The sequence below is a fragment of the Denticeps clupeoides genome, chromosome 14 (genome assembly GCF_900700375.1).
Source record: "Denticeps clupeoides chromosome 14, fDenClu1.1, whole genome shotgun sequence".
In the NCBI taxonomy this organism is placed as follows: domain Eukaryota; kingdom Metazoa; phylum Chordata; class Actinopteri; order Clupeiformes; family Denticipitidae; genus Denticeps; species Denticeps clupeoides.
This window is the reverse complement of record NC_041720.1, coordinates 10,364,062-10,380,762: the sequence shown is the minus strand read 5'-3', so window position 1 is coordinate 10,380,762 and position 16,701 is coordinate 10,364,062. Positions and strand designations below refer to the sequence as shown.

Below are 16,701 nucleotides of genomic sequence, written 5' to 3'. Positions count from 1 at the left end.
TACTGGCACTTTATTAGAAACACCTACCATGTCTTTACATTCACATCTACATTACATAGACTTTTGCACCAACCCATTCAACTGTCTAGTTCCCTGGTTATTGCAAATACTTTTTTAATGCTCATTTGAGGTGGAATCGCAAGACATTGTAGTGTACATGGGGTGTAATGTCTGGATAAAATTGCAATTCACTGTGATTGATTTCAGTTTTGCTCAGCTCTGAAATGGATTCAGTCTGTCACACACATTTTCACTATCACTCACTCACTCACTCACTTCCTGACCAACTAACTGGCTAATGCTGTGACGTGATGTTGGTCAGTGACACAGACGCTTGTATTATCTTATCAAGAAAGGCTGAGAAACAATCCTGGGATTTACTTTTCCCACACACATCAACGTGTAAAAATCGGGTTAGAGGGTCTAATAAACGGTGCCCTGTAATTTATACTGTGGGGAAACCTAAAGCAGGGAGAAAAGAACAGAATGTGATTTTTCTTTGATCTTCCACGGCCTAGTTGAGTTTCAGTGTTCAGTGCTCTAAAGCCGCACTGTGAATAATAAACAGTGAACGGCAGCACAAATACACACACTGTTTTTTCAGTGACTGGAACCACGCAATGCGCAGGCTTCATGCTGCTGCTGCGGATCCTCGGACAAAAGGCGTCTGTGTGGCTGTGAAAGCCCTGACACCAGCGGTGTCTGCCGGCCCGCTTGTCATTCGCATCACGAGTTCGTGGAGATGGCGCTGCCCGCGTGAGGGGTGGGGGGGGGTGGGCTGGCCCTGGAGCAGGGTGCGAGATTGGCAGCCATGTCCTGACCTTGCTGACCCGCCCTCTTGTATGTTTTGACACAAGACTGAATGCAAATAAAATGCACTTGAATTGACAGTTACTTAAAAAAAAATAAAAATCTCTTACTTTTTTCAGAGTAACTGGCAACCAGTAGTTACAGGGACAGATCCTGCTCAGGGAAACAGTGTTTTTGAGTGGAGTTGAGACCTGTGACTTTCTATTTACCTGGCGTCCTGGGTGGGTCCACTAGACCACTATCATAAGCCAGTTTTCTTTTTTTCCACTCTGTATGATTTTATATATATATATATATAGATATATATATATATATATATATATATACACACACACACACACACACACACACACACACACACACACACACACACACACACACACACACACACACATATATATGTCAAACAGAACAAACACATACAAAAGATTCACAATAAATCACAAATAAATAAAATATAATAATAATAAATATAAACATGTTTAGATTTAAAACTATCGTGCACTTCATACTTTAATCTATAACCGATGGCTTGGTACCAGATACATTAACATTTGTGGCATTTATAATACGCCCTTATCCAGAGCGATTTACAACCTGTAAGCAACTCAGAATTATGTGTCTTGTTCAGGGACACAATGGCAGTAAGTGGGGTTTGAATCAGTGACTTTGCGGTGTTCTGTTTCATAGGCGAGTGTGTTACCCACTAGGCTACCACCAGTTTACCACAGGATTGTCTAGTGGAGCCCATGTTTTGACAGAATGCTTGTTACGAGGGTGCTTGTAATGTTAATCTGTTTATATACATGTCTTAGATATGTTTTTATATGTGTCTGACTTTTCTTCCCCGTTTGGTTTTATAGCATTCGTAGAGTGCAGGCACTGGACGAAAAACTAAATATCTTTGCTCAAGGAGAACACTCCAGCTGCGGTTTTACTCCAGCTTCTCTCTTCACCTACTGCAGCCCTGCGGCCCGGCTCCACCACACACGTGTGTTTATGTAACAGTCCGGAGGAGGAGAGCTGGAGAACTTATTCAGAGTTGACTCATGCACTCCTATCTTTGTATCCCTCCACTTCACTTCTCCTTCTATTTCGTTTGTTTTCCATCGGTCACCTAACATAAACCTCCCTCTCTCGCTCTCTCTCTTTCTCTTTCAGAGGTGTCACGTCTCTGCAAAGAATGCTATGAATGAGTTTTGAGGGAATAATTGGAAGTAGAATGGTGCCTTTTCGCTATCTGATCCTTCAACATTTTCAGCCCCTCGACATTTTTATCCCAATCAAAGCCAGCAAAGCTTTTAAGCAGTGACTCAGAGAACATTTCATCAAGACTGTAGCGGGTTCTGGCCGACGGCCAATCACGGGCCTCCGTAGACCTGTGTGCTGAGTGGCAGGAACAAACTAGTTCTCCAGCCACTGAGCCGGGCCGACCAACGGTTTTCAGCAGTCCCTTGGGTGCCCTGGCATCCCATTTCTCCGTAAACACCATGAAGGCTGTCGGGACAGCGCTTTTGAGTTTTGTTACAGGCAACAGCTGACCTCTGAGAAGCATTTTAGTCCTCCTTGCGGCACTGAAAGCCTCTGCCGGTTTCTGAGTTTGTCCATATTTTGCTACAGGTATCGGTCATAGGAAAAATTGTAATAATGATTATTTCTGAGATTTCTGAATTTTGGATTTTTGTGAGCTATGAGCCCAATACAAAAATTTGAAACTGTTCAGCTTCTTCATTAATATAAATATTCACAAATTGCATATATGTGGTTCAGTTTAGGCAGGCCTGTGCGAGTGGTTCGCAGCGTTGGACTGTTGACGCGTGAAGTTGACACGTGCAGAACACACTGTCGTGCCCTGAGAGCCGGGGGTCGGTTTCAGACAAACAGTTGGAGCCGAGCTCGGCGATTGTTTAGACAAGTTGAAGTTGCCAGTCAGACGTTTACTGCAGCCCCGAGGGCGATGTGCTCAGAAGGGTAAACTCCCGGGCCGCTAATGGTGACCTGTCTTTGTGTCCTGTCTCTGCAGGGTCCTAGAGAGGATCGGCGCCCGCGCCCTGGTGGCCCACGTCAGGACGTTTGCCGACTTCCTCGTGTATGAGTTCTCCACCTCGGCCGGAGGGCAGCAGCTGAACAAATGCATTGAAATACTGAACGACATGGTGTGGAAGTACAACATTGTCACACTTGACCGCCTCATCCTTTGTTTGGTGAGGAGTCTATTTAACATAAAAAAGCATTTAAATATTTGCCTATATAAACAGTGTATTTCCATCAGTCTATTTACTTTTACATCATTCATTTGCTTGATCAGTTTATTTAATATTTATGAATGAAGTTTCTCTTCCTGCCCCGGTGCCTAAAACTGTCAATCGTCAATACATCTGAAGCATTTCACCTTTTATTCATAACCGGAGCACACACACCCCCCTCCAGTGCACTGGGTTTTCTCATGTCTGCCAGAGTGTGGGGTTGGATTTAAAAAGTGCTGCTGATTCAGCTTCCTGCGGCACGGCCCAGGTCCCCCGGGCGATGTTTGACGATAGAATCTAAAACGAATGGCGTGCTTGCTGCATCGCAATGCATCCTGGAGATCTGGCCCGGTCTTCATTGTGCCCCTTTTAGGAGCTGAGGAAAGCGTATCCAGTTTGGGGTAATTAAATATCAAGCAATACGTCCTGTTCCTGATTGAATTCCTAATCTGTGTCCTATTCCCAAAACTGTAACAAACATGCTACCAGTCTTTTGGCAGTGTTGATTTTGTTGTAATATTGATTGAGCCTGTATAGCTGCATTGTGTGGATGTGGAACCCTACTCTTGTTGTATTATTTATACGCTGATGTTCAGTATTGATATATCACAGTTTTCGTTCAATGGCAAAACTCTTGACAATTTTTTAAAAACAAAAAGCTTTCAGCTTTTGTCCCATCGTGTCTGTCTGTCTCTTCACCAGGCAATGAGGAGTCACGAGGGCAATGAGGCGCAAGTCTGCTACTTCATCATCCAACTGCTGCTGCTCAAGCCCAACGACTTCCGCAACCGCGTCAGCGACTTTGTGAAAGAAAATGCCCCTGAGCACTGGCTGCAGAGTGACTGGCACACCAAGCACATGTCCTACCACAAGGTAAACAGAGCAGAAGCCCACAGTAAAATTCACCATCATCTATGCTATGAAAGTGTAAAGTCTGATCTAAACTTTCCTCGTCTGTTTCATGTGAAATAATAGTATTATACAAAAAAAAGCAGATACTGCTGACTTACATATTGCCAGACTTGCATGTTTTTGCAAGTTGTTTGAAGCTTTAGCACCTTTTACATTTACATTTACATTTATGGCATTTATCAGACGCTCTTATCCAGAGCGACTTACAGTCAGTAGTTACAGGGACAGTCCCCCTGGAGCAACTTAGGGTTAAGTGTCTTGCTCAGGGACACAATGGAAGTAAGTGGGATTTGAACCTGTGACTCTGTAGTCTTCTGGTTCATAGGCAAGTGTGTTACCCACTAGGCTACTACCATCCCTTTTATTCGGTTACATGACATATACATAAATATAAATCCGTTTGTTATTTTTGACAATAATCTAAAATGATTTAATGTTTACACTAAAATGGGGAGTGGGGTGGTTTTTGTATATTCCGGTCAATAAATAATTCCGAGTGCCATTAATAGACTGGGAATTAATTTTCACCCAACCCATAATAATAAGGAGCCTTACTTTAGTTTCTCCCAGCTTTAATTTGATCGGCTTTGTATGTGCCATGTTGGTTGTCTGCGTTAATTTTGTTAGTTGCCTGCCTTTATAAATACATAATTTTTAATGAACATTTATTGAAACAGATGTGCCGAGACATTATTGAACTTCAGACACAGCCGGTCTCTCTCACATCTACTGGTGCCTTTTTGTCAAGCAGATGGAAAATGTCACTGGGAGGATGTTGGATCGTCTTCTCTTTCTCATGGCGACATTAGCGTCCTCTGTGATTGCTGTGGCATTTCTGAAGGAACTTGTGTGTGACCTTTTGCCGCACGTGCATGTGTTCATCAGGCATGTGTTTCCTCCTTGTCTGTGTGGCAGAAATACCCAGAGAAGCTGTACTTCGAGGGCCTGGCCGAGCAGGTGAACCCGCCCGTGCAGCTGCAGCCTCAGTACCTGCCCATCTACTTTGGCAATGTGTGCCTGCGCTTCCTGCCCGTCTTTGACATCGTCATTCACCGTTTCCTGGAGCTCCTGCCTGTCTCAAAGTCACTGGAGACCTTGCTGGACCACCTAGGAGGCCTTTACAAGTTTCATGGTAAAAAGGAAAATGACTTCATATGCTTTTACCATGCAAGACCCTCCAGACAGGGATGGTATTTTTATGGTTTTTTTTTCGACTGGCTGATTTCTTCTGCAGATCGTCCTGTGACGTATCTCTACAACACTCTTCACTACTATGAGCGACACCTCCGCGATCGCACCAACCTCAAGCGAAAGCTGGTCCACGCAATCATGAGTTCCTTGAAGGACAACCGCACCCCCGGCTGGTGCCTAAGCGAGACCTACCTTAAGTTTGGCATGAACCCACGTGAGGACAATGTGTGGGTGCCTGATGACACCTACTACTGTAAGCTGATTGGCCGACTCGTCGACAATATCCTTTACCTGTTCGTAGTACAGCTCTTGCTCGACATGATTGTTCAGCCAAATAGACGCCGTACATGAAAGCCCTTCCAGCTATTTGAATGTTCCCAAAAACAGTTCTGGTGGGGTGTGGTGGTAGTAGCCTAGTGGGTAAAACACTCGCCTATGAACCAGAAGACCCGGGTTCAAATCCCGCTTACTACCACCGTCTGATAAATGCCGTAAATGTAGTTCTTTAAAGTTCTAATAAGCACGAGTTGACACTGTTATACTGATGTGAACTGGCTTCTGTTTGAGGAGAAGAGCTAGGTAATTTTTTTTCTTCATTAAACCTTTATCATTCCCCATCATGTGTTATATATTGTAGTCTTCACAGTCTTATAGAATACACAATCAAACAGGAACTCACTCTTCCCCCATCTTTGTAAGACCCTTTTCCCTCTGTCATTACACACACTCGCTCTGGTTGAAATCTCATTCCTTGACTTCAGCCACCCATGGCAGGAAAGTCTCCTGGGCCTTTTCCAAACTGCGACTGGCGATTTAACGAGTTCCCCAACCCAGCGGCCCATGCCCTGCATGTCACCTGCGTGGAGCTGATGGCCCTGGCCGTGCCAGGGAAGGATGTGGGTAACGCCCTTCTCAACGTGGTGCTCAAGAGGTCAGCTTGGACGTCTTCTCTTTCACTTTCATGTTTAGATTTCTTTTTTTCTCTTTCTTTTGAAAAATACAAAATGGAATTCATGCCATATTCACTAAATAAATGTATTTTTTTAATATATGGACCAATATTTATATACATCTTTTTCCAAAGACCGACTGAATTGTTGAATGCATCTGAATGTAAATGAATATATTTATTTTAATGTTACATAAATGCTATTCTTTAACACCAACCACATTGCATTAAATCATTTAAAGCATAATGTTACCTAGCATTGTAGTAAATCTGCATCTAAAACGCAGGTGTCTATTGGCCTGTGTGATTCCGTAGTGTACAGTCACGCCATAAATGGAGCTAAAATGTCTCTTCCCTCTCACTCTCTTGTCGACTGACTGTAATTACGAATGGCTGCCGGTGTTGTAATTAAGGATGTGGGAGCTCTGAATGTTAACATTGCCATTGTAATATGTGGGTGGTCGCACTAAGCAATGCATAATACACAGCCGTGAGTCATTCCGTCTATTGACAGGTTGCCACAGCGAGGTAATAGAGGGATACATATGATATAGGAGGGAATACAGTTGCTGAAACCACTCTGTGATCCGGGCATTTTTGTAATTAGACATTAACAGAGAGGTACATGAAAATCTTGAAACGCTGGTTGAGGGTGCAGGGCCCTATTTTGAAAGTCCATTTTGACACCAGAAAAAAAACAGGGTTTGCACCAGCTCCGTTAATTACTTACTTTTGTTATTGCCGTAATGTGGTCAACCAGTCGTAATGGCATCGCCTTTTAAAAACACGGGAGGAAGAGCTAAGTGCACCTCATAAATATTGTTTTTATGTTGGTCAAAAACACAATGCCATTTGCCTGCCTTAGAAAGAGACTTCGGCCAGCATTTGCTTTAGATCAAAATAGGGTACACAGTGTTTGGTTATTATATACTTTAATTAATTAGTGACTTCTCCACTATACAGTTGATGTTAAGATGAGCTTCAAATAACACTTCCCTCCACAGCCACATTGATTGTAATACCGCAGTTTACCTGTAAGTTGGAAAGGCATAAGAGAATGTTTTCAGACTGTGCCGAACGTGCCCGACCTCTTCGTCACAAGAACCGAAAAGGAGCTGAGTCGGCTTCAGGGGTCACTTGAAATGTCAGCGGCACGTCGAGACAGTGGAGAAAACAATGTGTGCTTGGGTTGCAGTAATAGTGTTTTTATTTCTGAACGCAGTCAACCCATGGTGCCCCGAGAGAACATCACAGCTTGGATGAATGCCATTGGACTCGTCATCACTGCCCTTCCCGTACGTATCTTCGCTTTCTACTTACCTCTGGGTTCCGACTAACACAGCCTTGCACACTTGTACAGTGTAGTATCACTGGCCATTTTTATTACTCACTCTCCTTTATGTTTGGCACGTTCTTCCCTTATAAAGGAAGTTTATAAAATTGTAGAGTTTACAGGCTGTAACTGATCTGATGATCTGGTTGACAGTCCTAAAATAGCCAATAGGCAACCTCCCCGAGGAGAGAAACTAACCCGTGATAAAGGGCGTGACATTAAAGAATGCGCATTGTTGGCAGCAGCCGGGTTACAGTCTGAAAAGCATCTATATCAACAGAAATAAATGAGTAAATCATTTATGATTTAAAGAGCTCTCAAACCCAGTTGCCTTTGTCCTTAAGCATCAGCTCTCTGTAGCCCTCATCCCTGTTTGAGTCAAGATCAGCTCCACATGACTTGACTAATTAATTGTGCCGCACCTCCCCCCTTCAATTTAATATATGTGCTAGTTATGCAAATTTGGTGTTGAACGCATGGATTTCCACAAATATCCTAGGGGACATAAAGCTATTTTTGTCCAGCTGCTAGTCAGCATTTACACAGGGTGGTAGTAGCCTGAAAAGTCACAGGTCAAAGCCCACTTACCATTGCGTCCTTAAACAAGACCCCGAGTGTCTCCAGGGGGACTGTCCCTGTAACTACTGATTATAAGTCACTCTGGCTAAGGGCGTATGATAAATGCCATAAATGTTCAAACTAGCCAGTCACTGCTTCATTTGCCTTTTTATTAATGCAGGAGCCCTACTGGATTGTCCTGCATGACCGCATCGTCAGTGTCCTCAGTAGCCCCGTGCTCACCTCGGAGACGGACACGGTGGGCTACCCCTTCCAGCTCCTGGATTTCACGGCATGCCACCAGTCCTACTCGGAAATGTACTGCAGCTACGTGCTGGCGCTGGCCCACGCCGTCTGGCACCACTCCAGCATCGGACAGCTCTCCCTCATCCCAAAGTGAGTGCTGACGGTTGTATTGCAAATGTGAGTAGGAATGTACTGAGAATGATGCATCATGATCCTGGATCGGTACGTTGCCAATGGTGTCACAGTACTGTAATACTGGATATACTGCAGGTACACAATGTATTTACCCGAAGAAGAAAATATCCCTCAGAGCAGAATTACATATTCTGATATGAAGAAATTTTTAATGAATCACTGCAATTTTTTTTTTCTATCCAACCTGTAGTTAGCCAATCTCAATACTGAACAATGTTTCTGCCTGTAAAAAATCTTGTGTGTTTCCCCCATACACCAGAGCCTGTCTCAACTGCCTGTCTCAACACTTTTTCTTCTTTTTCCAAGCAAATGGGAAAACGCAAGGGACAGCTCCCTAAAATAGTCCTCTAGACCTCCTTATCGAGGACAAGATTATAAAGCATCTTTAACTAGCTGACCATAGCACTGCGTAAAGTCAGAAAGTGGTGCGTTCTCCTTCTGGCCTGTACACGGTTTGAGGCAGTTGGGAATTTATCGGGGGGAAAAACAGCGAGGAGGTCTGGAATTTGCACAGCACAACATTCCATCTGGAACGGATCCCTTCCGGAGGATTAGCTACGGGCTCTGGGCTTTTTTCTGGTTAAGCATCTGGACGTCAGCGTGGGTCTCTGCCGTTTGCGTGTTCAGCCACAGCTGCCCGCTGATCGGACGTATGCGACATAACGGCGATGAGGCCGGACAGGCTGCTGTGCAGTGACTGACAAAATGGTTGTGTGGGCGAGCCATTCAAATTGTGGTTTTATAATATAGCAAAATGTACCTAAACCACAAGAACCTGCATTGACACAGGTGCCACAAAGACATTAAATAATGTGCACAGTTCTTGACTCAAGTCAAATATACAAAATTTTCTGATGCTGCCGCGTTGCAATATGTAAATGGGTGACATCATTTTAAAAATGGTGCTGTGCCTGGAGAGTATAGATGTAAAACATATTTAATCCATCCTTGTGATACCATTTTATATCTCCTACATTGTATTTAATCAGTTCTGACCATATATCTAGACTAAATTGGTGTAAAATGATGGTGATATAATAATGTCATGTTGGGCTATATGTTCAGAAAATCCTGAACTTAGTCACAATAATAGAAATAGTTATTAGCGGATCTATTTATCAAAACTACAAATGGGTCTAGGCTCCTGTTAGTTACATTTTAAAAATATGTCTGCTTCTCTCCCTGTGGCAGCAAACAGTATTGCCCAGGTTCTTAGCCCCTGTCATTGTCTGTGATGTCACCTGACTTCTCAGCTCACTCTGAGGTGTCGCCAAAAGAACACCTCGACCATGCCATGCTGCGCTCTTCATTGACCTGTCTCCAATGCAATTTCACATGAACCCCCTCAGCGGGGCTTGCTAAAGGAAGGGAGGGGTACACTGTTTGAAAGATGAAGACAGGTCTGTGCAATCTGTAAACTAAAAAGAAAATTTAGTAAATTACCATAAACCAACCAATCTTTAACTAAAATGCACAACTGTGTTGAACGATTGTGCCCCAGATGGCGAAAATGCATAAATCAGCTGTCCGCTGAACAAAGCTGATACAGCCAAGTCCCAGGCATTCCACATGTACAGAATAAACACCCAGAATGCATTCCTCCTGTCCAGGAGAATGATCAATGGATCTCTTACCCATGGGGTTGAGGCTCTGGGTGGAATTTTTGAGATGCAGGCCGGATTCTGAACTGTGGTTACGGAGCTTGTCTCCATCCGGACAAGCTGCCCTCAGGGACTGTTGGCTAATAGGACGAAAGAGGGGATGCGTTTGTGCTTATCTGTATGTGTAAATGTGTTTGTATTGGTGTTTATATATGATCTATTGCTTTAATGAGCCTGTCACATGCTTGCGTCTGTGTGTGTGTGTGTGTGTGTGTGTGTGTGTGTGTGTGTGTGTGTGTGTGTGTGTGTGTGTGTGTGTGTGTCAGTGTAAAAGAGACAGAGAGATGCCAGCGTGGTGTTGGAGGTGAGACTCTGGACTCACGCGTCTTCAATCATTGCGTTTGGCTGTGTGAATTGTTTATGATGCAGGTGCTAAATCTGTGAGTCTGTGCTATAGAATGAAGAGGCCATATAGTGCAGGTGCATGTCTGTTTGTGTGTGAGTGTGGGTCTGCCTAACCCTGTAAATTGCCGCGGCCGCTTGCATCAACGAGAGCCGTTCCTCTTTGACACACCTCTGCAGCGAAGGGCTGGTAATGCTACGAACGTGTTCCTCCCTGCCCTGTACCCTCCTCCGATGCAGCTTTGTGTGAAGATGACATTTAAAGGCGTCACGGTTTGTTTGAACGTCCGTGGCGGGGTGGAGAGGATGTTTTCCTTTTATCCAATTAAGCCTCAAAGTGTCTGTTTATCTCCTCTCCTCTCCATCCAGGTTCCTGTCGGAGGTGCTGAAGCCCATAGTAAAGACGGAGTTCCAGCTGCTGTACGTGTATCACCTGGTGGGGCCGTTCCTGCAGCGCTTTCAGCAGGAGAGGACCCGGTGCATGCTGGAGGTAGAAACCACACCACCCTCACATTCACACACTCATACGAACCAGGGCTGGGTGGCTCATCACGTTAATCATACCACAATCTCAATATGTCTCACGTCACTGTGAAGTATGAAGCAGCACTTCATTCATATCATCATGTGAAAAGGGAGCCAATACAGCCCCACCCCAACGTCAAAATAGCAGAACTCACCTAGGGCTGGGCAATATGGCAAAAATACACTTATTGTATTATCCCATATTGACCAATATCAATTTGTTCTCCTGATACTGCCAGTCTGAGCGCATCTGCACTGAAGCCTGAGGAGATAGCAAAGTAACACAATGCACTTCTTCACATCCTTTTTTTGCAGGCAGTGCAGTCTAAACATTGTACAACAGTTTGCTAACATATCACGCACGTTCTTGGAAATCGTGGATGTAGACAGAATGAAACAGAACCACTGGAAACAGCCAATAATTCAGAAGAAATGGTGGAACTTTTCAAAGAGGTTATGTAACATGGTAAAGGGGCTTTACCCTGGCCCAGGGACAGAAACCGTATAGAGAACAGCTAAGACAAGATCGGTGCGATTAAATACGTTTTAGGACCCCCTCCACTTTCACGATGTTGATCGCTGTCGGAAGCACTGAGAATTTGAATCGCCAGCATGGTTACTGTGGTGGTTGGAAACATACAGGCAAGTTCATGCATCATAAATCGGCCTTCAGGATTTTTTGATTGGTGGTGGTTCTGCAGCCGACCAACGGGGGCGCTGTACCTCAGGTGTCCGCACTTGATAGAGCTGGGGCAGTGCATTCATATTTCATCCATACATAGAACGATACATGGTTTGGCAATAAAGTAACCATGGTTAAATATTGAATACACTGCCATAACTGTATTAAAAAATGTAGAGAAGTGATGTATTCAGAATGTTGTTGTAAGATACATGGACTAATAAGCACCCTGCATTGCTGTCTGCATTACATCGGTAATTTATCTATCAAAAGAAGCCTAATTAATGGGTTGATTGGCATGTCAAACAGTAGAGCTGCATTGTTATTTGTTCATTTTTCTTTTGCAACACTTCTGTTGATGCATTTATCAGTTACATTTTGCATCATCGACACGAATAAAATATGAATAGTATGAATTGTATTATTCATTATTGCCCATGATTTGGATTCTGTTACTTCACAACCAATATCACAACCTTTTTTTTTTTTTTTTTTTTTTTGCATACTGAGACTCTCATGCAGTCACACTCTCTCTCGCTCTCTCTCTCTCTCACACACACACACACACACACACACACACACACACACTCTCTCCTGAGCTACTGAGACAGGCCAGGCAGGTGAAAAACAATTTGTCCGTACAGAGGAGGGTTTTTGCGGCCGAGCGTCTGAAACATGGCAGCATGTTTTGTGCCGGTATAACCTCTCTGGCCCACGCTTATTACATGTCAGACAGGGTAGGTGAGGGCTTGTGATGTCAGTCTGGTCCTGTACTCTGTTGGTGGGGAAGGGGGTGAGCTGGGGTTCACCTGGGTGTACTACCATCCCTTCTCTCCTGTCTCTCACTTGCTGATTCTGTCTGTCCGTTTCTGTGGAGATGATGACCTCCCTTCTCTAGGCCACCCCCTGCCTCCCATTCTCTGCGTGTGGAGATGACCCCCTCTCCAGCCCTTCCCATGTGAGTGGAGATGACGACCACTGCATAGATCATTAAAGTCTCTGACATCCTCTCACCTCTGGCCATTCTCCCGTCTTTCTGTCTGGGCTTTTGCATTGTCTGATTTGTGTGTGCGCATGTTCGCGCATTTACTGACACTGACAGATACCAGACTCACCCAGTCCCTGTCTGTCGGGCTCAGTCATCAGGCTCAAACACACACACAAACACAGACAAAGGCTGCAGGATGGAGTTGGGATTAGGAGGCTGAATCGGAGAGACTGGGCTCTGGTGAAGGGGTGGTGTTATGGGGTGTTCTTCTGATGTGGGAATTCAAGGTGCTCAGCCGTAAGACTAATTTGTGTGTTCATTTCATTTTTGTACATTTTCGGAAATACGTTTTTTAAAATGTAAGGTCTAGTTTTTTTAATTAATTAATTTATTTTTTATCTTGAGCAAAAATGGGTTTGTAGAACCATGTGACCAGGCGTTTTGCAGAATCACAGCGGGAATTCAGACAGTCATCTTAGCAGAGCAAGACTACAGTGAAATTCAGCTGCGTTTCCCCACTGCTCACTGGCTGCCTCAGAATATCGGTTCTGCATAAAACCACAGGGCTGATTGGATCGTTTTAATGAGTGGCCAGTATACGGTTTCTGAGACTATACTTGTCTGATTTCTGTTTGTTTCTGAAAGCGCTTGCCTTCCAATTGATTTGTCAGTTCTTTTCCAGCATGACTTTGCATCGATTACTGCACTTTTTTTTTGGCTTTGGTTTGTTTGGTTCTACACCTGAGGGTATACAGTAATGATTATTTCATTCTATTTAGAAACAATACAAATAATCCAAATGCAAACTGAAGAAGTGAAATTACAAATTTGTGGAAGAAAGGCTCCCTGCAAAATACCTGCAATGGTATCCTAGAAATGTATGTATCTTTTTTTTTTTATATTGAGAGCACACATATGAGAGAGTAAGTAGCACAACGAGACTTATGAGAAAGTGAAGTGATTGTCATTGTGATACACAGCACACGGTGACACAGCACAATGTGTCCTCTGCTTTTAACCATCACCCTTGGTGAGCAGTGGGCAGCCATGACAGGCGCCTGGGGAGCAGTGTGGGGACGCTGCTTTGCTCAGTGGCTTCCGATTCCGATTACGGGCCCGATTCCTTAAGCCCTAGGCCACCACTGTCTCTCATTATGTAAGGAGTAACCCTGCAGAGAAATATTTTTTTTATTGATTTTTTTATTTTTATTTATTGATATTTTTGGGCTTGCTCAAAATCAATTGTAAAATGAACAGGGAAAAGGACAATTAAGTAAAGTTAATTGTGACCTAAATTTCATTTTCATAACTGTTACCGAATGTAAATGGCGCAGTGCCGAATATAAAAACGTGGCAGTCATTAAGTGACCACGGTGCCACTTTCTTCTCGAGCTATGAATGGGGTGAAATGGATCAGTACATTCAGCTTGTCACCGTCCCACACCACATTAGCGCTAATGGCTGTACAATCTGCAGAACTACCAATCAGAGGTCTCTTTATTGTCAGAGTGAGATTGATGGTAGCTGTGCCTCAGACCAAAAGCAATTTGTAGATTACAGCTTTTCGATCTTTCGTCACGTGAGGTGCTGTAAGAGATGGCGTTTCATCTAAGTTTTTGATTTATTTTTTTATACGGCTGTCCCCATCTCTCACCAGCTGAGTGTGTGTGGTTTGTGAAGGTCACAGTGGAGCATTGATTGGCACTGTAACCTGAAGCCTAATTAATTTTGCATTTCAGTACCTGTAGGGGCATCTCATTAATGATGATTTGCATCGTCAGCGCTTAGCAGACCTTGCATGTGCCGTGAAAGTATTACATTTATACATTTTTTAAAGCCCCTGCGTAGATCTGACCTCTGGGTGACCTGAAGGGAGTGATTTCCTACACCAGAGTTGGTCATTTTGTTAAAAATATGGTGCGTCGTTGGACCATATGGTGGACCAGGATGAGACGATTCTTTTCTTTTCCTTCTTTCTTTTCAGTTTCCGCTGCTTAGCTGTGCTTGTGATGAAGAGAGAGCTTAGCCCGGCTCTGAACTGAACATTAGAGCTCCAAGTGTTTTTTTCCCCTGCTGTGCCAATTGCTCTTTCGGCAAAAACACTCGCAGGCATTGATTTCCATTTTCAGGAGCAGCAAGAAGAAAATACCTCCGCTCGCCACGTGACTGTGATGGTTTTTTTTTGTTGGGCTTCTCAGATTTCTCTTTGTTTTCCTAGATCGGCGTGGCGTTCTACGAAATGCTGCAAGCTGTGGACCAGCACTGCAGCCACCTATCTTACACGGATCCCATCTGCGACTTCCTGTATCATGTCAAGTACATGTTCACTGGAGACAGTGTCAAGGACCAGGTGAGAAGGGACCAGGCTCGTCTCCTTATTCTGATCAATTTCAGACCAACGCAACCACCTCCACAAAATCTCTTTTTTTTTATCTGGAATTGGCTTCATCTTGCTTCCGCTCTTGCTTTCCACTTCGAGTTTCCACTCAGATCAGATTCGTTATTGGTCGTTACACCATTATTTCTGTCTTCATTCTTCTCCTGCAGTTGATCGTGCCTGCCTCGCTGTCTGGGTAGAAAACATCTGATAAATGCTGTAAATGTAAAAGAGCAGTGAGGGAGAAGAAGGGCACCAGTACTGAGGGGACCGTATTCTTGAAGTAATCTCCCCCAGGCTTAGTTGCTGGTGATCCACCAGCAGGTGACATGTTGAGCTGGGAGAGTTTGGAGGAGAGGAGATTTGGGACAATGGTATTAAAAGCCGAGCTAAAGTCCACAAACAGGATGCTGGACAGTCGAGGCGTTGCAGGATGTAATGCAGCCCCATATTCACTGCATCATCCACTGACCTGCTTACCCAGTAGGCAAAAGCAATACAATAAATGATGTATAGACAGATCATACACAAGACAAAGCATACACAGAAAAAGTGCAAATAGTAATATTGTGCATATTGTATTGAATGTATTGAGTTTAGGTTCTTGTCTCTTTGGCTTGTTTTTTTTTTTTAGGGGGTTCTTTAAAGCTCCTTGAACTGCTAACGATTAAGCAACTTACATCACAAAGAATGTAGTGTTAAAAATGTACAACCTTAGTACCAGCCAGACGTTCTCTGTGTTCCTCAGGTGGAGAAAATCATCTGCACCCTGCGTCCGGCTGTCAAGCTCCGTCTGCGTTTCATCACACATATCAGCAAGATGGAGCCGGGAGCCTCGGCCGCCACGAACGCCACCAATGCCGCTCAACCCAACCCCGTCTCATCCCCGATACCCCAAAACAACCCAGGACCCTCAAACGTGCCCCTCCCCGTGGCGCAGTGACTCTTGCAAATGGAAGAGTGCTAGTCCGGGATTCCATAGAGAATTCCATAATTTTTTTTTTTTTTTTGTATCATGTACCTTTTTTATAATAAAGTTGCATGGAGACCTTGGGAGCTCCGAGTCTGCAGCCAGAAAGAAGGTGTTGGTGTGTGTTGTGTTTTTTATTATTATTATTTAATTTTATTATTGACAGTTAAGTGCAGCTTCATTATATGAACTTGGTGTTAATGCTGCAATTATTCTTACATACACACACTCACCGGCCAGTGTGGCTCTGGAGGCTTTTTATGTGCCTCCTGATGACCTGCCCTCCATTAAGCACGCAGCGTTAGCATCAGCTGGAGATGGAGGGACTTCTTCGTAAAGACTGAATTTGGGTAATTAGCCGCATCGCGGGAGGGGGGCTATTCTTGTGTTAGTCACAGTCACTCCGGCGCCAGAGAATTAATCAGTGGTGGTTCTGCGCCACTGCTGTGATTTACATCTGGGTGTAAATCGATGCCGTAATGATTGCTTCCCCAGCAAGGGTTCATGCATCATCATTCGGTTTGTCTTTTCCACACGGATGCTTTTCTGAGCGCTGCTCTCTACGCACCGGCATGCTCGTTCATTACATTCCATGTAAGTTGCTGACGTAGTGCATCCCTGATGTGCAACAGCGTTGTAAAAATGAGTTTAATGGACCTTGAGGGATCTCAGCAGTAGCCGGCGGGGCGGGGCGCCACCCTCCACTCCACTCCGAA

General features: G+C 44.2%; 1 protein-coding gene across 2 annotated transcripts in view; it reads left to right on the top strand.

Moving 5' to 3' along the window:
• Window positions 1-16,001, top strand: part of med23 (mediator complex subunit 23) — a 32,395-nt gene extending 16,394 nt beyond the window's left edge. For both annotated transcript variants that reach the window (XM_029002841.1, XM_029002840.1), the window contains 10 exons: window positions 2,834-3,014; window positions 3,759-3,929; window positions 4,884-5,100; window positions 5,203-5,439; window positions 5,925-6,090; window positions 7,331-7,403; window positions 8,181-8,395; window positions 10,813-10,933; window positions 14,857-14,988; window positions 15,764-16,001. In XM_029002841.1, coding sequence (XP_028858674.1) covers window positions 2,834-3,014; window positions 3,759-3,929; window positions 4,884-5,100; window positions 5,203-5,439; window positions 5,925-6,090; window positions 7,331-7,403; window positions 8,181-8,395; window positions 10,813-10,933; window positions 14,857-14,988; window positions 15,764-15,958 — 1,708 coding nt within the window. In that variant the 3' untranslated portion in view covers window positions 15,959-16,001. The remainder of the gene's footprint in view (window positions 1-2,833; window positions 3,015-3,758; window positions 3,930-4,883; window positions 5,101-5,202; window positions 5,440-5,924; window positions 6,091-7,330; window positions 7,404-8,180; window positions 8,396-10,812; window positions 10,934-14,856; window positions 14,989-15,763) is intronic.
• Window positions 16,002-16,701: the final 700 nt, after the last annotated feature.